This window comes from Drosophila suzukii, chromosome 3 (assembly GCF_043229965.1).
Source record: "Drosophila suzukii chromosome 3, CBGP_Dsuzu_IsoJpt1.0, whole genome shotgun sequence".
NCBI lineage: Eukaryota > Metazoa > Arthropoda > Insecta > Diptera > Drosophilidae > Drosophila > Drosophila suzukii.
In genome coordinates, this window is record NC_092082.1 from 9,214,500 (window position 1) to 9,239,671 (window position 25,172).

The window sequence follows — 25,172 nt, forward strand, 5'->3', positions numbered from 1 at the left end:
ATTAACAAATTGCACTTTTTGCTTATGGCACACATTTTATTTATAATCATTAGCATAATGACATTTTATTGATAATTAAAAGAGTTTTTCAAGACGAGTTTCTGTATTTTAAGAATATTGAATTTAATCCAATAATTTTATTAGCCATTTAATATTTTCTTTGATCCATAAATTAATTTGTATGAAAAACTCGACAAAAACAATTAATTGCGCTAATGTTTCATAAGCTCAGATCTTTCATTACAAAGCCTACAATGTTTTCTCCTTCTCTCGCATAACAGCTAATTAAATCCAGCAGTTTGCCATTATTGAACAAGATGACATATCCATTTCGCATTCAACTTCACCCACGTGTGTAAACAAAACCCCAATTATTTACTACCATAACCAAAGTTTGATTAGCTATCGCCGAACCCCCCCGTTAATGATTTATGCCACCCGAAATTGTGTTAATTAAAACTCTTCAGTTCGCTGTGGGGAGTGAGCATATTGATTTTCGCTGTTGCGATTGATGGGTACTACTGTATATGGTTTTATGGTCTCGGCTATGGTTATGGATATATGCAGAACGATAAGCTGATAAACGATCCAATGACAGCCCCTTATAAATAGGAGTGTATAGTGCGGCCGCCTCGTAAACGTATCGTAAATGTCGGCCAAGAAGTGTGAGCCGCCGCCTCAGGATCCGATTGCCACGCCCCAAAAGGCCACCTTCCTTCGTTTGGGCCACAAGAACCACTCCCAGTGGAATGCCCTCGGATCGGCCTCCTTTATCCTGATCTCTGGGGGGATGAGTTTGGCATGGGGAGCCGGATTTGCCGTCCACTCCGCACATCGGGAACAACTCCTGCTCACCGTTCACATGCAGATTGCCTGGTATATCACCGCCATCCTGGGAGCACTTTTTGGGGCATTCTACACCCATCGGCTGCCACAGCAACCCATCTATGTGAGTAGATCGGTGAAAAATTTACACTTCCCTGCCGAAAAAGAATATCTATGGTCAACAGAAAATAACACTTGGCAAGCTAAATCCTAAAAAGAAGAAAAATAAATACGAAGTGTTAAAAAAAAATGAAGCTTGTTTAATGTTTATATAATTTTAGACATTTAATATAAAATATTGTGTTAGTCATTTAACTAATTTATACCTTTTTTTTAAATAAAATATGGAATCAAAAGATCAAAGTGCCTATAAAAAATATGAAAGCTCCTATCAAAACGCGCTAAAACTATATGAAAATCAATATACTTTTCATTCCAGATTTTTGCCTCCTGCCTTGTTATGGCCTCGGGAATTCTATTTCTGGCTTGGCCGGAGTGTCCTGGAGCCATTATAGCAGCCCGATATCTGGACGGACTGGCCAATGGTCTGGTTTTTGTGCCCGCCTTGAGTACCGTGGGCGAGATTGGGGTGAACGAGATCCGAGGACTTTTGGCATCCACTGTGGAGCAGCTCAGCTCTAATACTGGCATCCTGATGCAGTTACTCTACACGGCCGTGTGGCAAGCGGACTGGAACGTTGTCATTGTGGCGGATCAGGTGCACGGAGTGCTCTCCATAATCTACGGGGTGATAGCCCTGGCCTTATCAGTGACCCTTTGTGTGGAGTCACCTGTGCACCTGCTGATGCGATCCAATGAGCAAAGGGCGGTGGTTGCCTTGAGGCACCTGCAGAGACCCTATATGGTGACCAGTGAAACGCTACTGAGACTGGATGAACATAAGCAGTATGTGGCTGCCTATCGAGAGATGTGTTTGGGGACGAGTCTTAGGAAAGGATATCCATCGGTTATTAAGCTCCTGGCCCTTCGATTGCTGGGCATTCTGTGCCTGAACTTCATCATCTGTTGTGCTCTCTATGAGACAGCCAGTCAGCTGGTGAGCAGCTTTCACGCCTGGCCCTATGTGGTTTTTGGAGTCCTGCGGTTTAGCGGATGCTTCTTTGTGGTGGTCCTGATGGACACCACGGGTCGCAAGAAACCCACTCTCTTCGGAACCTTCTCCACGGGAGCCTTTGCCATCGCTTTTGCCAATTTATTCGGAAGAACTCCCAACATGATTACCGCTCTGGTGATGCTCTTCGGTTTGCAATTCTTCGTGGGAGTGGGTCAATGTGCCTCGGCGGTTTACCTCACCGAGGCCTTCCCTCTAGGAATAAAACCACACTTGGTGGCTATGGTCTACATAATGGAACTGATCACACGACTGCTCCTTTGCAGTTTTGCACCATCGATCGATGGGATTACGAACTACTTTCATGTTTTGGGAGGACTTTCAATGGTGTTCTTTCTTCTAGGAATCTTCTGTCTCCCAGAAACTAGACTCGTAACTTTGGCAGAGGCGCAGATTAAATTCTCCAAGTGGTTCAACAAGGATTTCTAAGTATTTGGAAGGGGGTAATAAAGGTTTGATGCGTACACGATAAGAATGTTTAATGTGTCAATACCTCTTTGTTCTTGTCTACGTATAATTTTGCGAAAAATAAAGGGGGATCCCCTTATATAAAGGAAGGGAAAATAGTAAATAGGTAAACAGTAAAAATAGTAACAGCATAACTACCATACCACAATATTACATTTAAGATTCCTTACGTATATTAAAGATGATATGCGTTTATAAAATATTTAGTTACATTTAAGTATTTTAACTTTTTAGTATAAGAGAAATAAACGATAGCAATGTTTAATAGATAGCTTCTAAGGTTATAATCAAACTGTCCGATAACTAGCAAAAACAAGTCTATAAAATAATATAATACTTGCTATAAAGCAAACCCACACTAACTATTTGCACAACAGGTTAGTCAGTCAGACTTTAATTGGTAAGGGAGAAGGTTGCAAATACTATGAGTCGAATGAACCACAACAAGCCAAAATGGGACGAAATCCACAGTTCCAGGAAAGGAAACAAATTAAAGCCAAACACATGGGAATCAGGTTGGTGATGATCCGTACAGTAATGCAAAATAATCTTATCTGGCCTGATCTAAACGGCGGTATTCCTGGAATATTTCATTGATGGTTTGTGAAAATCATCTAATCGGAAAATCGATTTAACCAGTTACAGGTGGCCTAGGAAACCTAACCACCAAATACAATTATTTAGCTTTGTGCCTGGTTGGAGTTATCGGAGCTGCGTTTGACTTCTTCATCAGAAACAAGAAAGCCAAGAAACAAATTTTGGTATGCAGTATTTAAACTCAACTTGATTAACTTTTTTCTATACCAAAAATTCATTCTTTACAGAAATTTTGTTCTCTTCTGGTTGCGATTGGAAATCTTTTAATGGTTTGCTTTCAAGCCAGTGGCGGTCGAAACCGAAATTATATGCGGAGATCAAATAAACATAAATGAAAACCTTGTAGAGATTGAATAAAAGTAATTAGCATCAGACAAAAATAAACTGATATAAATGATGGAAAATTATGATTATTTCAATAAATATTGATATAAAACTTATTAATGATTATTATAAATCTAATTAAATTTAATGACACACCTCAATTAGGGAAGCATACTGTCACATATAATTCATATAATTCTGAGAATTAAACGGAACCAAAAAAGTATCATTATCGGCAATTAAATGGTTCAGTTGCGGTGTTGAACTTATCAACGCTGATAAATATAAAAATAAGAGCTATCAAAATATTTAGGCATGCAATTAAAAAAGTAAATAGTTGAAAGCATGCCAAAAATCTAAGTAATAAAACTTCTATGTAGGTTTGGGGATGTAATTTCAAAGCATTTCGTAGAATTGATTATGGCTATTTCTCAAAACAAAGTTTCCTTAATAATGCTACTAATAAGCATTTCCTGTAATCGTTATATGGCCGTTTCTTTAACTGTATGATTCAGATTTTATGGTAGACTTTGACGCAGATGATCAGTCATAGCAACAGAAAAAGCCGGGGAATAACAAAATTCCATTAAAGCGCCAACACATGAACCTAGAGCAATGCCAAATCAAAATCGTTGTGATCTGAAAAGGTTTGTATACCAATAGCAATAAATAATACTCGCAAGCATTGCCATAAAAGTCCTTATCGGGCACTTATGTAGGAACCATTTACTGTAATCGGTGACGGCCCCCCAGTGATAAGGGTTGTCCCCGCTTTCCATTATCAATTGGCCATGGCTCTATCTCGTAGACATATAAATATCTTTGGCCAGCTGCCGTATTAGCCAGTTTCGAATCGACCTCAAGCGCAGCAGGTTGTCTTCTTGCGGAGTGAAAAATAGTAAGACGCGATCGGCAATGCAGAACGACAAATTTGCACCACCGCCGTTGGGCATGCAAAACGACAAGTACCCACCGCCAATGGGTTTCGTCTCGGCACCACCACAGCCAGGATATCCACCACCAGGATACCCGCAGCCAGGACATCCCGCTCACATCACACCGGCAGACACATATGGAGGTCCTCCACCACCACCACCACAACCACCGAGGGATCCACCCACCCGAGTGGATCCACCACGCGAAGGATGTTTTCAGCGCAACCAGAAGAACAAACCACAACCCAATGCAGTGGGCTCAGGTGAGTTCTGTTTTCGGATCCACTAAGTTAGTCACCTGCTAAAAAGTTGTCAGGAGAGATAATCTTATCTACTGGCCGCAAAAATATGAACTATTTCTGGAATCAAAGAAGATTAGGAACAGTGACGCAATTTATTCGATATTAAGCTCAAATAAAAGAAATTTCGTTTACAAAAATCAAATTAATATTAACTAGACTCACTACAAAATATAGCACAAATATATAAACAATTAAGGGTGATAATTTTGTTTTCTACTTTGTGATATCAATGCGATCTTCAAAATCTTCAAACCTTATACTACCTAAATTTGTAACTCTTTCGATTCAATCTCTTTACTTATTGTAAACTATACTTCCCATCGACTTTTAGCTGGTCTCATCTTCATGTCAGGAGGCATGAACATTGCGTGGTCTGTTGGCTTCCGAGGAGCAATCTATTACTCGGCCACCCAGCATAATTTCGTGGCCTGGTTTATTGGAGCCATTATTGGGGCGGTGGCTAGTTGCTTGCTCGCCAACAAGGTGGCCAAAAAATATGTTTTGGTAAGTCAGAAAAACAACTTATTGTTCTAAACCCCTTCACTAAAGGCGTAATTCATTTCTAGCAATTTTCCTCGGTTCTGGTGACAATCGGTGGATTGGTTATCGCCTGCACCTACAATAATGGCCCTGGAACAGTGGCCGCATGCTATTTGGATGGCATAGCCAACGGATTGATATTTGCCCCATTCATGGCCCTTGCTGGAGAGATCTCGGTGGCCTATAAGAGGGGCGTGGTCACCTCGAATTTGGAGCAAGTATGCTTTGGAGTCGGCATCTTTCTGCAGATCATATATACCAGTAGCTGGTCGGCTACCTCATACTACAATGATTTTTCGGCCGAGAATATGAAAGGAGTGCTGAGCACAATCTTTGGCATATTGGCTCTTATTATGGGCTCACTTTTGATCATCGAATCGCCAGTTCAGATGCTGGCCGATAACGATGAGCAAGGAGCCATTGATGCACTTCGTCGACTGCAAAAACCCTGCGTTCTGACCGAAGAAACCTACGATCAGCTGGCGGAGCACAAGTGGTATTTGGCCTTCAATAAGGACATGTCCAAGAATCAGAGCATTTCCCAGGCCCTTTCCACCTTTGCTCGACTCGCTTTCCTGCGAGTCCTGAATGCGATGAGTATTTCCAGGTTTGTGGTCCTAACTTTGGCCATTTCCATCTACGGCTCGTATGGGTTTTCGAGCGCCAGCTCCTGGTTCGTAGGATTCGCCATATGCCGATGGATGGGAACCGTCATCCCGTCATTCTGCACGGACTGCTTGGGCCGCAAGAAGATTACTTGTTTTGGCCTCCTCGTGAGCTGTGGAATGTCCTTCGCCCTGGGTTCGCAGTACGATGTGTACACCTACATGAGGGGAGTGACCGCGTTGCTGATGGTCTTCGAGTTCTTTGCGGGAATGGCTTTCTCGGCCACCTCAGCGTACCTCTCGGAGGCCTATCCCCTGGGGGTTAAGCAGCACTTCATCGCCCTAACCTTCATCACCGAAATGTTCGTCTTCCTCATCATCAATGTATGCACCTACAATGTGCTGCAGGCATACACCTACTTCTATGTAATGGGCGCGATGTATCTGGTGGGTTTCATCCTTGCAGTCGTTTCCTTGCCGGAAACGAAGCTGATGACCCTGCGAGGTGCCCAGGAACAGTTCAGCAGGTTCCTCAACACGCGGTTCTAATGTATACTTTTGTTTAAATTATATTTAACTTGAAGAGCTTAAGCTTTATTTCACAAAAAAACGAATTTCAATGTTCAATACATGGGGAAATCCCAACGGGGAACCACACTATCTTAAATCAGCAATTGACTTATCTATCTTTCAATTCAAACTCTTTTGGGGTACGTGTATAACTACACTTCAATATTTTTCAAGAGCAGGTTCATCAATTAAGATTTCAAGACACCTACATACTTCACTAGAAATTAAAATAAAATTACAAAACAATTTAAATGTACAAGCAGTTCCCACATTTTTCAAGTTTAATAATTAAGTTGTACGACAGTAATAAATAAGGTAACTATCTCAATAATACCGTTTGATAATGCGAAGAAATATCTACACAGGTATTTGTTGGGAAGGCCCTTACAAGCAAGATTATGTTATCACTAATATGTTATCTTTTTATATAAAGGAATATAATTAAAACCTATAAAAATTGGGAAGCACCCCATATACTAAACTATTTTAAAAGCAATAAAATCTGTGGAATGTATTTTTAAGGGGTCAATTTCACGAACAAGTTTTGATAAGAATCCCTGGCATTATCGCTAGCCATTTGGAGCTTATCAATAACGTGACGATAAGCCTAAGTCCCACACAATTGTCATTTCGGTCCCATGCCAATTGGCTAAAAACAATTGGCATGGGCTTTCCATCCACCAGTTCCCGATAGGAAATCGGCAGGAACGGTTGCGCGAAAACGAAAAAACCCTAAGAAATGAGGAACGATAAATTTGCACAGCCACCGCCAATAGGCTTTCCATCTGCACCACCACAGCAAGCATTTCCACAGCCAGGATATAATCAGCCAGGATATCCCCACCCAGGATATAATCAGCCAGGACATCCCTGGAATCCCCCTCCACAACAGTTAGGATTTTCGGGATATCCGCCACCACCACAACATGGTTATCCCCCACAATTCTACGGTGCACCACCTGGCTATGGAGCACCACAACCGCCACCACCTCCTCATATACCCCAGCAAACCACCACGGTGGTGGTAAATAGTGGATGGTACAGTCGGAATCAGAAGAACAAGCCACAATCAAATGCTGTTGGCGCAGGTGAGTCATAGTTCAAGGTACAGGGAAATTTATACAAGTAGTTCTAGCATAGTATTTTCACAAGTGAACTCTTAACATTTAACCATTTCCAGCGGGTCTCATTTTTGTCTCTGGGGGAATGAACATTGCGTGGAGCATTGGATTCCATGGAAATCTCTACTATAAAACCACCGATCATAATTATGCAGCCTGGTTTATAGGAGGCATCATAGGTGCCGTGCTCAGCTGTTTTCTAACCAACAAAATAGCCAAGAAGTATGTTCTGGTAAGTAACCAATAAAACAGAAGCCAATTCAAAAGCTAATCCAACCGTTTTAACAGATCTTCAGTTCAATACTGGTGATGATTGGTGGCATTGTGATTGCCAGTACCAGGCAGAATGGTAATGCCACGTTGGCGGCTTCCTATCTGGATGGAATAGCCAATGGATTAGTGTTTGCTCCCTTTATGGCCTTGGCTGGCGAAGTCTCAGTTTCCTATATGAGGGGTCTGGTCGCAGCCAGCGTTGAGCAGATGTGTTTTGGCCTCGGAATCTTTCTGCAGATCATCTACACCACAACGTGGAGCTACTCTTCGTATCAATCGTACAATTCCTTCTCTGCTGAGAATATGAAGGGAGTGCTGAGCATTATCTATGGATTTTTGGCTTTGGTTATAGGCTCCCTGCTTTGCATTGAATCTCCGGTAATTATGCTGGCCAAAAATAACGACGAGCAGGGGGCCATTGATGCCCTGCGGCGACTTCAGAGGCCCTATACCTTGACCAACGAGACCTACGAACAGCTGGCGGAGCACAAGAAGTACTTGGCCCAGAACAATGATCTTTCGATGGGTCAAACTATTGGACAGGCTCTGCCCACCTTCATTAAACTGGTATTCCTGCGTGGTCTGAATGCCATGAGTATTTCCAGCTTTGTTCGCATCACCCTGATATATTCCTTTGGATTCCATGGACATGGATCGGGATATTTGGGCTGGTACATTGGATTCGGCGTCTGCCGGTGGATGGGCAACTTTATAGCCACCTTCTGCATGGAATCAATGGGTCGCAAGAAGCCCACCGTCCTGGGACTCATTGTTTGCAGTGCCCTGGCCTTTGTGATTGCCGCCCAGTACAATATATTCCTTTATGATACCGGAAATGTCATCATGCTGCTTGTCTTCCAACTCTTCGCCGGAATAGCCTTTACGGCCACTTCGCCATACCTTTCGGAGGCATATCCTCTAAAGGTCAAGCAGCACTTTATCGCCTTCACATTCATCGGCGAGATGCTGGTCTTCATAGGGTTAACCATAGCGTCATGGAGCCATTCTGCCGGAGCAAATTACTTTTATGTCATGGGAGGACTCTACTTGTTCGGATTCGTCTTCGTGGCTCTCTGCTTGCCAGAGACCAGAAGGAAAACTCTTCGAAACGCTCAGGATATGTTCAGTACTTTCTTCAGCAAGGGTTTCTAGTATATCATCTACTATATGTGTCACACCAAAGATAATAAATATTTATAGCTAACCAAGCACTCTGGGTTTTGTATTTCCCAATCGTATTTCAGCTATTGATAACCTATATAGACTGTCAACAAAACAATCGTAATTAAAGTGTTGGACACTGTAAAAGAAATTCGTTTCTTTTTGGTAATGAATGGAAAGAGAGATTAACAAACTGAAACAGAGTGTAGAAAAGGTGAAGGTTGCCCAACGCAATTTTACCTGCCCAGCTACACAAACAAATTTCACAAAACACATGCTCGTCTCCCAGGCATTCGTATGCTAACAAATCGTGATAGGGAAAATCGGGCTCTAAGAGATAGCGAAAACCGAAATATCTAAGCACCCACTTATCAATCAATACCCGATAAGATTAGTTCACCGCCGATAGATAAACCTGTTCAACAAGTTCGGCTACAAGAACCGAAAAACGCCGACAAGTAGTCTTCTCCGCGAGTTCGACCACAAAGGGTCCAATGCAGACCGATCGACCATCACCGGATGACGGCTTCCATGTCGTTCCCATTCACAGTGACTCGGATCACCACAATCACAGTGACTCGGATCTCCACATCCACAGTAACTCGGATCACCAGCGGGAACGGATCCTTCTAAATGCGCAGACAAGTGCCTGTTGCAATAGGGATCTCAGAAATCAGCCGCAGGCAAATGCAGTTGGAGCTGGTAAGAACCCTTTGCGATAAAACCACCACAAGTAAAACAATAACGTAATTTGTGGACTACTTGTAAAGTTGGATAAAACCTTTTGTCACAGACACCTTTATCTGTGCGAATTCCCACGCACACCATTAAAAATACACAGTCTTCGCTAGGAATAGATTTCTGCGGCACTCCCTCTTATATATGCGATTATTCTTTTAATGATCATAATAAGCTTTGTCGTAAATATCTTTTTATATATTTACAAAAGTACTCCTTTATAATGATATGAAAGCTTTTTGGAAGTAATAAATCATTACCTATCTGTAATAATCGCTATCTAACGTCACATAAGTTTGGATATGTGGAATTCCCAGTCAGAAATGATTCATTCCATGTGTCAGTTATATTTATGAGGTAAAATTTGGTATCATCAGAACGAAAACTGATATATAAATGTCATTCAAAAATGTTGTTCATGAGCACAGTATTTGATATGCAGATATGTTAAATGATTAGAGCCTTCAAGCAAGACATTTTTTACATTTTAGCACCGCCACACATTTCTCAAGAATTTCGTAAGCAATGGCAAAATTGTACCTACTGTTCCTTTGTTAACTTTTAAAAAATGTTATTTTGTGCCATTTCTTTGTTTTTCATATTAACGATTTAAATTCATTTGTACCCAATGAAGCTAAATATAAACAAGAGTTTAAAATGTCACGCAAGGTGTCAACACAAATCTTATCTTTTGAAAAGGCGGCAAAACTTTTTTTTTAAAGATAACGACATTTGTATACTGCACTTAAGATTTGTTAAAATTATAAAATAATTGTATTTCCTCTATAGCTGCCCTGATATTCCTGTCCGGTGGAATTCACATCGCCTGGAGCATTGGTTTTGACAGTGTGTTTGTAGAACTGGAAGTTACCAACCATGTTAGGATCTGCTGGTTTATAGCAGCCATTCTTGGGGCCCTGCTGGGAGGATTTTTCAGTCGATGGTTTCCCTATAAAGTACTGATGGTGAGAAAAAAAACTTAAATATCTTATACCTCTATAATAAATAAATGCCTTAAACAATCTTCCAGGAATTCTGTTCCCTTCTCACTATTACTGGTGGAATAGTGATGGCTGTGAACGGATTGGATCTCGATGCCCTGCTAGCGGGGAGGTATTTAAATGGATTGGCCAACGGTCTGGCCATAGCACCCACTTTGGCCATGGCTGGTGAGCTGTCGGTCTTCTACAAGAGGGGCACCACCACATCAGCGGCGGAACAATGGCCTGTAATGATCGGGTTCTTTGTGCAGATCGTATGCAGCAAAGGTTGGGACATTCAGAGTGACTTTACGGAGGAGCAGTTCCAGGGAGTGATAAGTGCGGTACTGGGGACCATAGCTTTGATCCTGGCCTTCCTGCTGTCCATCGAATCTCCGGTGGATCTACTGGAACAGGGCGATGAACAAGGTGCCATCGGTGCTCTGAGCAGGCTGCAAATACCGAGAGCTGTGACTGCCGAGACCTACGATCAGGTGAGGGATCATCGCACCTATTTGGAGCACCATAAATCCTTGGGATGGTGCCACGCCCTCCCCGCCCTCGTTCGACTGACTGTGCTGAGGTGTCTATATGCTCTCAGCCTGAGTATGATGGTGGCCTTCACATTAGCCTGGACAGGAACAGCGGTATATGGGGATAGTTCGGGACCCTATGTGCTCTTCGGCTTTCTGCGACTCATGGGCAGCTTCTTGAGTGCCTTCGCCATGGATTCGCTGGGCAGGAAAATCCCCCTGCTCCTGGGACTCGTAATCTCGGGGGGTTTGAGCTTTGGACTGGCCAGCAAATTCACTGGCAGCTCACTGCTGACCCTCTCGGACAGTCGAATGGCCCTGTGGCTCCTGCTCGTCTACCAACTCTTCGCTGGCTTGGGCTTTGCCCCCAGCTCATCGTATCTCTCGGAGGCCTTTCCTCGTCGCCTCAAAAGGCCCTGCATTGCCGTGTCCTACATCATGGAGATGCTTGTCCAGCTGCTCATCTGCCAAGTGGATCTCAGTGCGATCGGCAGTGACAGCAGCTATGTGGCCCTCTATTTCTTCAGCCTTGGATGTCTACTTCTGGCAGGATTCCTCTTCTGCGTTTGGTATATGCCGGAAACGAAGGACACCACACTCCTGCAGGCGCAATTCAAGTTCCAGGAATTCGTTATCCCAGCCTGAAAGTAGGCAGCTCGAAAATAAGACTAGCCAACCCGTAGATATAGCTAAAATATAAATCTGACATCTATATAATAAACCATGCGTGTTACTTCTTATCGCTGTTAAAGTGACTGTTCAGATTTGATTATTCGAGTACTTGCTGCACTCTTTTGTGCCGATCACCATGGTTATAAGATTCAGGGGAACACCAGGGTATACAATTGTTAGATAAGACCGGCGCGCAAAGAGGTTTATTTTCAAACGGCAATTAAGTCGGTTCCCATACATCTGCGATAAGATTTATAACTCATAAAGGTTTGCTGGACTTTAACATACTTAGATTACAAAAAATATTTTAAAATAAGAACTGGTTTTTGGTTTATTTTAAGTTTTACAAGTAGCTATTAGAAATATAAACTTAAGAAAAAATGTAAATAAACAATAATTTGCATTAAATATATTAGTATTATTTGGTAACCTTTTTGGCTTTTCAACTGTTGAAAATATTTTAGAAAAAGTTTCTAGCTAAAGTTTTAAATTTAGTTTTTCATACCCTATATATTTTTTTACCTACGAACTAGTTTTAACCCATTGTAGCTGAACTATTTAGCGCATCACTAGCAAATCAACTTTTATTTTAAACGTCAATCGACTTTACAGTGTATTGTGTCCACTGTGAGTCGTTCAGGTATTGAGCACATATGACTTTTCACCTTCATATATATTCAAATTTAATTAATTTATTTATATCCACTAATCAGGCTGATAAGTGGGCTGGCAAAAAGTTTTCTGCCCAGCCTTATCTTATCGGCGTGTTGGCCATTTCGAGGCACTCGCTCAATAACCGCTCGATGCTCCTCCATTTATCAAACGGCGTCTGAACAGTCGGCTAACTTGATTTGCGGCGTTCGCAAGTGTGAAATTCACTAAATAGCCAAATATCAGTGACACAAAGTGTAAAAATAATGACAAACTCAAGTAGACTAACAAGAAAGCCGTGGTTCCAATGAAAAAGTTCCAAGTAAACAATCAACAAATCAACTGGACAAATAATTGAAAACGGAAACGTCGCAACAATTGTGAAACCCATTGATTTTCCGTTACGCAGTGTTATTGAGTGATTAAATCAAAAATGCCTATGTTACCAACGATTGAGGAAGAGGCCAAGTTGTCCTGGCTTCGCCTCATGTGGAAATATCGCCTTCAATTCCAGTCCATGGCCTCCGGTAATTAAAAGCTAAGGAAAAGTAGAGGATATTCTGATTTTAATCCTACTATATATAATCAACAGCTTCGATTGTTTTCGTGGGCTGTGGAATGCGCTTGGCCTGGTCAATTTTCGACACGCCCGCCGGAAAGTTCCTCAACCACAATAATACCCATAACCTGATGATGAGCTGGTTTATTGGAGCCGCTTTGGGTGCCCTTTTGGCCGCCCTATTTGTGCAGCGTGTCACCAAGAATGTGGCATATGTAAGTAGCTTTATTACTCCAGATTTATTATTTTATTATTACTTTAACCTACTGTGGGGAGCACCACAAAACTAGCTTTGCCCTTTTCCATGCCCCCTATAATTGATTCTGCAACCATTAGCACTTAACCATTAGGCGGCTTATCAAGCCAATAAACTGATAAGGCGATCGAGTTCAACCTGCATTGGCCATTAAGTGGTGATAGGAAACTGAGCGCTAAGCGAGGGCTGATCGATCGATTGCTGGGATTTCCCAAGTGGAAATTGTTTTACATATAAAAGTAATTATTTGAAATTATTTGGAAATAAAAGTGTTAGGGTGATAAGCTTGAAAGGTTATGTATTTGGTATAATCTTTTAGAAATCCCACGTAGCGTAATACCCAATTTTAAATGTTACAGCTTATATGATACCGGCTTTATTTTTGACTAACTGACTAAATATATTTTAAAATGTGATGATAACCAAGTGAAAAAAATGTGTACAGATTAAGTATAATTTGTGATATTTTGGAGGTTGCCATGGCTTTTAAAAAAGACAAACATTAAGATAGTGTCATAAGGGCTTAATAGTTTTATCTTCTTAAAAAACAAATCAAAAGGTTTATTAGATTTTTAAGTATTAGCCTTATATATTTTTGTATAATTTTGTTTTTATTTTTCAGACCTCCAGTGGCTTTCTGATGATCATGGCTGGCATTCTGAATATATTTCTTCCTCAGCATTTTCTGGCCGCCTGCTATAGTAGCGTGAGTGTGGGCGCAGCCTATGGATTGACCCAGGTTCAAGCCCTGGTCACGGGATCAGAGGTGGCCCACAAGTCCATTCGAGGGATGCTCCTCAGTTGTGAGAAGATATTCCTGTGGCTGGGAGTCTGTGTGCAGGTGTTCTACACTCGTGTGTGGCGCAATATGAGACCACTGGATACGCATGGTTACGAAATGCACATTGATCAGTTGCATGGGATAGCCATTGCTGGATTGGGATTGGGAGCTGTTATCCTGGCACTAGCTCATCGACTGGAATCACCACTACTGCTGTTGCATCAGGAAAGGGATATGGCCGTGGGTGATACTCTAAAAGCCCTACATGGACAATCTACCACAGAGTTGGTGAGATTGCGGGAAGACTGCCGACAACTTCATAGCGCTCGAGATTGGGAAAGATTTGTGGAGGAACCAGAAGAATCTGTGGCGGGCTGGAGAGTCTGGGCGAGAAGACTCCTACCCTTTTTCAAGGTCCTGCTACTGAGATGCTTTGCCACACTGGCCGTGTCCTTGAGCTACAATCGAGCCTTTGTGGTGGTCAGTTGGCATGGCCTGGAATGCGATATGAGCTGCATGTACTGGCTGGGATTCGCCGGTCTTATAGGCAGTACTTTAGGAGCTTTTACAGTAGACTGGCAGGGTCGCAGGAAATTCTGTTCCTTATCACTTTTCCTCTCCGGCATTGTGATTGTAATGGTGGGCGGAGTCTTCGAGCATCTGGAGTCCCTCAAGAGATCCTTCTATGACATAAACCTCTTGGCCATTGCTTTGCTAATGCTTTTATTTGAGGTTATTGTGGCAGGAGGCGTGGCAGTTCCCGCCCTTATATACACAGCCGAGGCCTTTAGTATCGCCCACAAGGCCAGATGTCTAGCTGGGATCCTAATCCTGGAGCAACTGCTTCAACTGGGCCTTCTTTTGGCCACCTTCGAGCACTACATCACCGTTTCGGTATTCTTCTTCACGATCGGTGGTCTTAGCTTTATAGTTGGTCTAATTGTATTTATGTTTATGCCAGAAACCAGGCAACTCACCCTCTATGAGTGCCTGCTCAAGTTCAAGAAAGTTCCTTAAGACCTCGCCGTATCTTTAAGTGCCAAGTATCTGTTATCTGTAGCTATCTGTTATCTATTTTTACGTACTCTACTCTACTTGCTATATATTCTATTCGCGTGCATATCATTATCTATTAAATACCTATTCCTACGATTTCACTTTGCCTATCTGGCAACCTCATAATATAAGTGATTATCTAAGCAAAATACCCTTATATCATTAGCTGTTAATTCTAATATTATTATGATAAAATAGTTATTGCAATTTCGAAGTTAAAGCTCAATGATCTGTAGAGTTGGCTTAGAAACGATTAAATATTTTAATTAATAAAAATTATTACTTTCTTTAAAGCACTGTTTTTTTGATAAATCAAAATACTTAAAATTTTCTTTTTTCGCAAGGGCCCTAATTTTTGAATCAAGGCGCCATGTGTTCTTCCTCTTTTATGAATATGAGACAGTATTTTTTCGGTCTGGCAGCATGGAGTCCTTTTTTTTGCTGTTTAAGTTTTGAGAACTTTAAAATCTGGTTTAAATCTTCACCAAGGCCAAAATCCGGTTCAATTCCGAGCTAAAGCTTTTACGTTCTTTAAAACCTTTTCCAAGCTTTTCTACCATAATTCCACAGAACTGTTACCACTATTCGCTTTCCAGAGCTTTTCCTGGAAGCCATGCTGAAAATAACCATTCCGCGGTCTATGTAAACAAAGTGTTTTTTACGATTATGCTACCCTTGCCGGCTAGTGAAAGCTCCTTAGCTCATTCATAAAGGCTCCTACTACTCCGCCAAACCCTTTCTTTTGCATCCTGGCACTTTCCCGAATTTAATGCTGATTTTAGAGCGGAAAAAGGACGAAAAAAGAGAGCGAAATCGAGTTGATTAATATGGCGTGTGATGAATATGCATTATATGCTTACCAAAAAGCCGAAAGGGAACTGCGAACCAGCTCCCCAGCTGGCCATCTAATGATGTGGAAAATTCGCTTGACTCTTGTTTTCTTTTTTCGGTTGAAGATACCAGATACTTTTACTACTTATCGATATGCAATTTTTGTGTTCCACATTCTGCTTAGCCAGACAAAAAGCACTTCGGGCTGCCATTGCCCCAGAAGTGGTTGCTTTGCCATTCTGTATCCTCATCCTCTGTCCTGTATTTTTTTTGCCACATTATGTTTGGAGATGGGCTTGTTTGATCATGTGGATGGGCGTGTGGCCAGGATGCTGCGGTTGCTTTGTTACTCAATTGCATCTGGCCGCAATTAGCAATTCTGGCCAACACTTGTCAGCCATTCAATAACATGCGGTCAACAGCCAAACTGGAGGCTCTGGCCCAATTGAATCCAGTTTAAAGTTGTTTAATTTTTAATTGAGTTAATTAGCGGCAGTACAATTTCTTTGTTTATGCGGCAGCAGCAATAAGAGCAACAAAAAAGTCGGAATAACAAGCAGAGATACAGTGGGAGAAACTAAAGGATATAATCATTTAAGAACTAAGAAAAATGCTTTTTAAAAATATTTTACTCATACAATAAAATATAACACTATCAATATATTTTTACAATTCAATTTCCGAATAGAGACTTAATGATCCTTAGTTCTTTAAAATTATATGTCTAGTTTAGTTATATTTAATAAAATTTGTTCTAATTGAACTAACATGCAAAAAATTATTTAACAACAACAAACTAAAAATACTTTTACAGCTTTTATCGTCCATCAAAATTATATATTTAAAATATTTAAAGGCCATACTTAACATCTCAACTTTATTTATTTCTCTGCAAGAAAGTTCTTTTCATAAAATGTTGGGTCGGATATTATTTAAAACTTTAAGGTTTGCCTTAGGAATGCACTATGAAAAAAATGTCCAGCGGATAGTGATGGATATTTTTAAATTCAACATAATTTAGGGTGTTCGCTGCGTATTTCAGCTCAAACAAAGTCTTACTATTTACTGCTTAGCTGGACATTTGCAGCGCGTAAACCTGTTCCATCCCAAATAGCTCCCTTTATGTCTTAAAATTACCAGCTGTAAACTGTGGCAGTCTTTCCAGGGCAAACAGAATAAACTATGGCAGCCAGAGAAACGCTCAAAGTCGAAAACTGCAAGCAAAGAAAAAAATCATGGAAAAATGTTGGGAAAAGTAGCAAAGCAAAGAAGAACATGGCTAAATCTTCGCCAGAAGTACGGCTCATATGAGCTGATGCTGCTGTATTGCAGGTCCCTTTGGAGCGGGCTTAATACATTGGCCCTGGTTGCCCTTGTTTCAATTAACTGAAATTGAAAACGACAATCGTAAACATTAACAGCAATGGGATTCCCCGCTGAGCAGCGGGAAAACAACAATCGCAATGCAAATCGCTTTGGTGCAGCAAAGAGAAAACACGCTGACGGCCAGAAGTCAAGGAAAAGCACTTTCCACATTTCCACTTTCCCGCAAGCCAAAGGAAAAACAGGTTAAGAAATGCTGGGACGGCAGGCAGGCGAAATGTTTGCCGGCATCGTAAATGAAAAAAGCAAACAAACGTAAAATTTTATTTGTGAGCAATTTTCTATAAATTTTCATCGATTGCCATTGGGATATTGGCGACATTTGCGTTTGGCATTTTGCAGCGTCCTTCAGCCAGCGTTTATATATGTATATATATATGTATATTGGTGGGATCCTGGTGGCTCCTTCAGCAGCCATAACTTTAGCTGCACTTGGAATTATGTTTTGCCGCCAACGCCGCACACGAAATTGAAAAGTACGTATAGTATATGTATTACAAGTTTCCAATCAACAGCGAATGAAGTTTCCATAATGGCAAATAAATTATGTTCTGCTCGCCGCAGGAAAAGGAGATGGTGGGATAGAAGAAGAAAGTGAAGCGGAAACGGAAACCCGGTAAGCAGCCATTGCTGGCATCAAATTAATGTCTCAGCACGCCGCAAAATGGCCGACGTGGCGAAATTTATGACGCCGAAAGACAACTCTAAAGTGGCCAAGTGTCCCGATGGCCAAGTGGTTTGGCCACCCACTCCCTCGGCGGTGTGACAATAAAACGGAGTCAAATGGCCATAAAAACGAGGGCTGCCACTGACGGACCCAAAATCCAAAAACCACAAAGAAAATGGCCCATACATAAGCATATAAAAGCGAAATAATAAATAAGAACGTAAATTCCTTAAGAGCGAAAAAGGGTTTGACGATCATAAACATACAAAGTGCGGTGCCAAGCTCTCCTCCAATCAATTGGCCGCAGGCACTTCAAAAATCGAGAGATCAAAATTTTCGGAAAACTTGAAAAGTTGACAAATTAATTGGAAATTAAAACGAACTGACACACGCATCTTCTGGGGCGTTTGTTTCTGGTGTGTCTGGGCTGTCAGAAAGTAAATTGACACGTTTTCATTTCATTTGTTGCCGTCCCGGAGTTTTGGCCTTTGAGTTCTGGCTTGGCAGTTGCCGAAAATAAACGCCGCCCTGCTAAAACTTTTCCCTAACAAGCCTATATAAAGTTTTGCTCGCCTTTCCGGCTGGAACTTTTCCTTTAAATTGCCGGGCAGGCGAGCAGGCTTCACCAAAAAAAAAGTTGATCAAAAATTAAAGAAGCGAACGGACTGCCTTGCAGATTGACTACTGCGCCACAGAGAGCGCATTAAATTTAATTAGCTCACATAAATCCCGCTTCGGGGTCCTGGCTTTGGGATTTCGGATTCACAGGGCCCAGGAATCACTCGACTTGACATTTTTAATGCCAGCAGAGGGGGGTGGGGGGCGAAAAGCGGGTTGGGCAGATGAAGTCGCCGGGTTTTTCCTCGTTTTCCAGGGCTTTCATGACTTATGCAAGTTTTGACGACAGGTGCACGCGTCTGCAACTCTGCTATTTGTGTGTGCCTTCGTGTTAAATCAACTGTCGCTTCCTCTTGGCAAAGTTGGTCCTGCGAGGACAGGACATTCAGGAGCAGAGCCAGTGGAATTCAAGTTATGATAGCTGCATGCGTTTCAACAATTTACTTAACAGCTAACTGAAAGCTGAAAGTGTCGCTGGGGAAAATAAATCGAAAAGGCGTGAGAAAGTGCGGCAAATGGAGCAAAAAGTTGGGTAGTTGAAGTGGGAAAATAATAAAAATGCATATTACATTGAGACATTTTATTACCTCAGATATATAGTCCTCAATAAGAGCCACAGTATGCACTGTTTTAAAAAGATCTCATAACAATTTGGCTGGCGCTTTAAGCTCACGAATGGCGGCGTCATCAACTTTTTCCCTCAATTTAATATTGAATTTTAAGCTTGGATCGCGTTTGTTTTGTTTTCCCAGCGCGTCTGCGACTGTTGCTAATTAAATTCTTCTTTTTGCCCAGATTATTAACGCAACCAATGGAGCAGTGGCGGTTGTCTCTTTTGTTGTTTGTTGGCCAGTGTCATTTATGCCATGCAATTAACGCCATTAAAAATCGGAGAGCGCTAATTAAGTGCGGCATGTATTTATGCATTTTGCATGAGTGACTTGTGCATTATTTATGGCTGATTTTTCATCATTTTTGTTTACCAGTTGTGCTTGCGGTCGAATGGATCGATTCAATCGCAGCCCTTTCAGAGCTCCTTTGGAAATCATTCCTTCTGCAGGCGGGGATTGCGGCGTGAGTACACGAAACAATTCACTTCCGTTTTGTTCGGCAAAGTTCCGTTGCCAAGCCCCCTGCCACGCCCCCAATCCCAATGCCCCGCGAAACGAGGTTGCGGAAGTCCTGATAATGTCTGCCACCCGGCCATTGACAACCGCTGCAAATGCAACCTGCAACCTGCCTCAAAACAGTTTGCTGTAATAGTACACTGGAAAGAATTGTTTGATAACTAGACTTCATTCTAAAATTTGTATACAGCGCTTAAAGGAATTTTTTTTTATTTTCAACATGTTTATTTCAATTATAAGATATAAATTCTTATTTTGTTTAGACTAAGAATAATATTTATTTTCATATTATCATAATATCGTTTTTAAATACAGTTATAAATATAAAATATATAGTTTTCAATGAGTATCTTAATAAAATATTTGATAAACATCTTGTAAATTTATAAGCTACAACTACATTTATTATTCATAACCTGAATAAATATTTATTTTAATGTAAACAAGTTTTATTATATCGTTTTTACAAAAATGTTGCGCTGTATCTTATGTATACATCACTTTAATATAACGAGCAAAATATAAAATTAACATATTAAAATACAATTGTTAAAAATAATAAATATTATTGAAAAGCCTGTAAAACAATTTCATCATACATTTTAGTAAAATATCAATTTCTTTTTTCCACTTTATAAATGTTCGTTTGAAATAATGCATTTCTTATTTATTATTTTGCCTTGTTTTGTTCAGTGCATCGGCAACAGCTCCGTGTCTTCTCACCGTTATTTGACTTAACTGACAGCGGAAACGTCGCTTCCAGTGGGGTTTCCCCCCGCTCGCTTTTCCCTTCTCCCTTCCCCCCCGCGCTTTTCTCAGTGTATTTCTACGCTGTTTACAAAATAAGCGAAAGCTGTGCCAATAAGCCTCAACGTCGCCTGCACTTAATTTATTTGCAACAAAAGGGTGAAGAAACTTTTACGCAAGTGCAACTTTGCTTTACGTCCTTTTTTTCCGCAACCTCCGCCGTTCTCACTTCTTTTGGGCCATTTGTCTCCCTTTTTTCCGTTTTTTGGTTGCATCCACATCAGTTGGCTTGTTTTCGACACAGACACCATCATATATATGCATGTCCTGGCTTACAAACGCGAATTTGGCGACCGCAAACACGAGAACAGGATGTGTGGGGTGAACCGAATGGGGGCGAGGAGTCCCCACAGGATCTGACAGATTTTTACGCGTTATAGCTGCAAAATTAAGGCATTTGCATATCAGCGGCTCCATCAGAGCGGCACACTTGAAAAACATCAATGATTTTTGAATCGTCCCCACCTGTTGTGAATGCCCCAATTTTGGCAACCTTTTCGAGGGTGATTCATTCCGATTCCCGTAGGCTGTATTTGCCCAACCATTTGGCGAAGGAAATGTAATCAAATGAAATGTGTCACCAGCACTCGCACTCACTTTCAGATTCAGATGCAGACAAACGCTCAAAGAGACTGGCAAAAAGCCTGGTCTAATTTTGCATAGAAATCACCAGCAACAAATAATCAAATGCAAATATGTATTCAGGAATCAATTTGAGTGCAATCAGTGTGGGCCAAAGAGATATATAGTATGTACGTATATTTCTGGTTGAGCAAAGCCCATTGGTGTGGTTGCCCAGGGAAAGTTTGCCATTTTCTTCTGTACTGCAATAAAGAAAGGAGAAATTTTAAAAGCCTGCTGGTAAAAGTTGTATTTTAAAGTATTTCTTTTTTCAAGTCGAAGAAAACTTTTAAAGAAGTGATTAACGTAGAATTACAAAGCGTGCTGTTTCCATCACATTATAACTTAATAATTTTCGAAAGTTTTAATTATCCAGTAAGCCTCTATAATGTGTAAAGTAGCTAAGTAGTAGTTAGGATCCCATGACTTTAGTGGCTAACAGATTACTAAGTTATTGATGCGGTTGCCCTAGTTAGGTTCGTAATTCCCCCACCCAAAAAGCCAATCTATTTCGATCTCACAACATTTATCTGACCGACTTGTCACTGACTTCTGCTGGCAAATAGGAAGCTCAGTAGGGCAGCTCGAAATTAGCACCTAAAATGTCCTTAAGTGAATTGACTGAAACTGATTTATGGTCGCACTCAATGCAAATGTGCGGACCCAAGGGGCTATCTATTCGTCTCTGGGCCAGTATCTCTATCCAGCCATCTATCTAGCCAGTTAGTTGTTTGTTTATGCAGCCTACAAATACACAAATTCGATGGAAAGGCAGGGGGGTCTGGCTAAGCAGGCGTGTGAAAATCGACCATTAGCAATGCCATTAGCAGCCTATGATATAACTTCCAGTCCAGGCCCGCACATCTGGGGCGGTGTGTGCGATAATTGGTGTAAATGCCACATGGCTGAATCGGGGGCAACATAGCTGCGACTTGGATTCCGATTCGGAACGGGAATCGGATTCAGAATCGGAATCGAAATCGCAGTCGGGTGTTTAATATGCAGCTGCATAACTTATGGCGCTGCCAGCCATTAATTTGAGTCTGTTTATACGCGTGTGTTATGTGTCGTTTCCAGGGGAATGGTGCAGAAATCGTTGCATAGCCACAGGCGCACGTGCGTGACCCACCTCGCCACATATATATTTTATTTTAATTTGTCCGACAAACGAAAGTTTGCCTCCTTCATCTTCAACGTCATCACGATCGCTTCATTTGCCTCATTCAATCTGGCACACGTTCCGCTGTCCGAGATATATATGCGAATAATATATCTATATACGTATATGGAGAGCGGGACGAAAAATCACAATGGCCGAAACAATATGCAAACAATTTTTACCGTTACATGACCGAAATACCAAAATATCCTCGGTCGAAAGAGCGACAAACGGACAGACGCACTTATGGTCACGTGCGATTATAAGTATGTTCAAAATGTATATCTATCTGCATTGGAAAAAATATCGCAGACATTAATGATAACAAATTTGAAGGATATTAATAAAATATATAAAATAATATTAAACATAATAAATTCTATTTCTAACATTATTTACCATATAAGCTAATTTAAGAATTTTATATCTTTAATGATCTTGGATAGAAGATAATGGATATGAATAACAAATTATTATTGTTTTCTTAAATAAATATATGGCATTTTTAAAATATTGGTTTCAAACCGGATCTTTTAATTTATGTATAAATCTATTTAGCTGATTTATAACCATTGATTATCAAACATTTTTCATTAAAAGCTATCATTGAAACCTATAATAAATAAATAACCCATCCAATATGATATACATTTTTTCCAGTTTAAGTCCCTGGGATATGTAAAAATACCAGCTGACCAGAAGGAGAGAAAAAGGACTCCAGCATGCGCTAAAGGAGAAAAAGCGAGGCGAAGAAAATAGCTGGGGACAAAAAAAAAGGATCCGAAAAGGTCGTGGTATGGCACTTTTCCAATATGCCAATAGATACAAGCCCAAGTACAGTGGGTCAACGGTACAAAAAAATAGAAAAAAATCCTGCCCCCGAGCTGCAACTTTGACTTTAGCCACCATGTCCTTCACAGAACAATAACAGATTTGCTTTAATTCTAAAATTGTTTCACTGCCAAAATCCTCGTGGTCAGCAGGCTAAAAGAAAGGACCGTGAGATTGGCGAAAATTAAAAAATAGGAAACTGTTTTGCATTTTAATTAGTTTGTCATTGTGGTCAAGTTTTTCCTATTTCTTGGCAACGAACGCGTACAGTGTCCTCGCTTTTGGCCCGGTCTTAACCCTTTTTATTGGTCATGTCTCATGAGTTGATCGACGGTTTTCCTTTCCCGGGCAAAGCAGGAGTAAGCCCCAAACTGGAAGTTGTCCGTCATTCTGATGTTGGTCGTGACACCAATAAGTGCCATGTGTGCGGGAGTCCTGGAGTGTGAGTTTGAGAGTGTGTGTGTTTAGGTGGCCCGCCTTTGTTGGCCTGATTGATGATGTCCTTGGGAAATGGCCAAACAATGCGAAATCCATAAGTTGACAAGACAATTATTTTGCAGCCCGCTGCGAACTCCTCTCCTGAAATCAGACGGGATTCAGCCATTTCAATTCAAATTGAGACTTCATCTTGGAGTGGTCACGATTGGCTTCCTTTGAATAATAGAGATAGAATGGAATTATAGAAATATAATGAAAATTATTGGGGTGCAACATACTGAGCATTGAGTATGATTTTCCTTCGAGTTATTAATTAAACCCATCAGGGTTCCTATTTATTAGAAATAACTGTAATGTAGAGACTAGAATTTGACTATGGAGGCTTATGAATGAAATAGTTCTATGGTATTCTACTTAATAATTAAATTTTTATTCACTTTTCAACCAAGATGAGAATGGGCTTCAACCCTTCCACCTTGGACTATTTAGATACATTTGTAGATGCTTTTAGAGATCACATCACATCACATACATCGGGCAAATAAGTAACGCAAGTCACTTGACTACATTCTCTATTTCAATTTGTTAAGGAGTTCAGCGGCAATTTGAAAGTTACAAAGCAACATGTGCCTGTAAAGAAGGCGCCATCTGGCGATATTTCAAAGGAACATGCAGGTTCTTAAGTCATCCGTGTAGGTGGCTGTGAAACATATGTTCCATTATTGCATTCCGAAATACTCTTAAGAAATACCTCTTAGGTAGTTAAATGTTAATAATATTTGACATTAATTTATGATGCTACAGCCCTGCTGCTGTTTTCAATTATTTTTTAAGGAGTATGCTTGGAAACTGAAGCTGCTGCGTTGTTTCAGTTCAACTTTATTAGCAATATTTAAAATAAATGCTCTGCGGGTGTTGACATTTCTTGACACATATTAACAGCAGTGGAATTCGAACCTTCTGTATGGGTGCTTTATTTATTTTTATTATTATGTATACATATCGCATTCCCAGTTTCTTATGGAGTCGAACTACTTACGTTTTGTACATTCGCACTCCCAAACCAGTAGGCCGTTTCCGAACCTCGTGTCATTGCATCCGGCGGCAGATGCAGGATGTGAGGATGCCGCGATGGCAGCCAGGAAGTCCGTGTCCGCTCGAGTCAACACGGTGGTGCTATCGCTGATCCTGCGAGTGGTGGGATTCGAGGCTCATGTCGTGTCAACGGCGCCGCCTTCCATTGAAGACGTCGACAAGTGGCTCTCGGGCGGGCATTGAAATCAGCTGGCTGGATGGTTGAGGCACGAGTGGAGTAAGCCCACTTAACGCTAAGTGCAGTTGATTGCTGCCGAAGGCGAGCAAATATGCCATAAGTTCATAGTTCATAGTTCATAGTTCTAGTGGTAGTCGCACCCACAAACTCAGGGCACTAAGCCTTATTTATAGAGCGCGGCAGCGGTGGAAGGCCTCATCATTTATCATGCCCCGTCACGCATATCTCGTATCTTGGCTATATCGCTTTTCTGACAACAATAAGCACTCGAAAGCTGAATAAGATCCCCTGCAAGGCAAATACTTACGGTTTCTCTTTACCTCTTATGCAATAGATGT

The 25,172-nt window shown here is 41.1% G+C and overlaps 5 protein-coding genes across 6 annotated transcripts; all 5 read left to right on the top strand.

Moving 5' to 3' along the window:
- Positions 1 to 350: 350 nt before the first annotated feature.
- On the top strand, positions 351 to 3,406 carry LOC108012255 (probable metabolite transport protein CsbC). Of its 2 annotated transcripts, none has more exons than XM_070996515.1 (4): positions 351 to 949; positions 1,265 to 2,940; positions 3,065 to 3,186; positions 3,250 to 3,406. In XM_070996515.1, exons 1-2 carry the CDS (start codon positions 650 to 652, stop codon positions 2,384 to 2,386), a joined length of 1,422 nt encoding a protein of 473 aa, XP_070852616.1. In that variant the 5' UTR covers positions 351 to 649; the 3' UTR covers positions 2,387 to 2,940; positions 3,065 to 3,186; positions 3,250 to 3,406. The 2 variants fall into 2 exon arrangements, with proteins under 2 accessions (XP_070852616.1, XP_070852617.1); XM_070996516.1 differs by having other exon boundaries at positions 3,071 to 3,186.
- Positions 3,407 to 4,174: 768 nt separating this feature from the next.
- Positions 4,175 to 6,782, top strand: Srg2 (Sting-regulated gene 2). Its single transcript, XM_017077910.4, has 3 exons — positions 4,175 to 4,544; positions 4,915 to 5,087; positions 5,150 to 6,782. The coding sequence occupies exons 1-3, from the start codon at positions 4,262 to 4,264 to the stop codon at positions 6,275 to 6,277; spliced, it is 1,584 nt and encodes a 527-aa protein (XP_016933399.3). The 5' UTR covers positions 4,175 to 4,261; the 3' UTR covers positions 6,278 to 6,782.
- A 176-nt stretch (positions 6,783 to 6,958) lies between these two features.
- Positions 6,959 to 8,900, top strand: LOC108012576 (arabinose-proton symporter). Its single transcript, XM_017077990.4, has 3 exons — positions 6,959 to 7,386; positions 7,479 to 7,651; positions 7,708 to 8,900. Exons 1-3 carry the CDS (start codon positions 7,038 to 7,040, stop codon positions 8,842 to 8,844), a joined length of 1,659 nt encoding a protein of 552 aa, XP_016933479.3. The 5' UTR covers positions 6,959 to 7,037; the 3' UTR covers positions 8,845 to 8,900.
- A 403-nt stretch (positions 8,901 to 9,303) lies between these two features.
- On the top strand, positions 9,304 to 11,825 carry LOC108012616 (solute carrier family 2, facilitated glucose transporter member 8). The gene is made up of 3 exons (XM_017078036.4): positions 9,304 to 9,555; positions 10,381 to 10,556; positions 10,622 to 11,825. The coding sequence occupies exons 1-3, from the start codon at positions 9,348 to 9,350 to the stop codon at positions 11,747 to 11,749; spliced, it is 1,512 nt and encodes a 503-aa protein (XP_016933525.4). The 5' UTR covers positions 9,304 to 9,347; the 3' UTR covers positions 11,750 to 11,825.
- A 771-nt stretch (positions 11,826 to 12,596) lies between these two features.
- Positions 12,597 to 15,268, top strand: LOC108012605 (uncharacterized). The gene is made up of 3 exons (XM_017078025.4): positions 12,597 to 12,954; positions 13,020 to 13,201; positions 13,865 to 15,268. The coding sequence occupies exons 1-3, from the start codon at positions 12,861 to 12,863 to the stop codon at positions 15,038 to 15,040; spliced, it is 1,452 nt and encodes a 483-aa protein (XP_016933514.3). The 5' UTR covers positions 12,597 to 12,860; the 3' UTR covers positions 15,041 to 15,268.
- Positions 15,269 to 25,172: the final 9,904 nt, after the last annotated feature.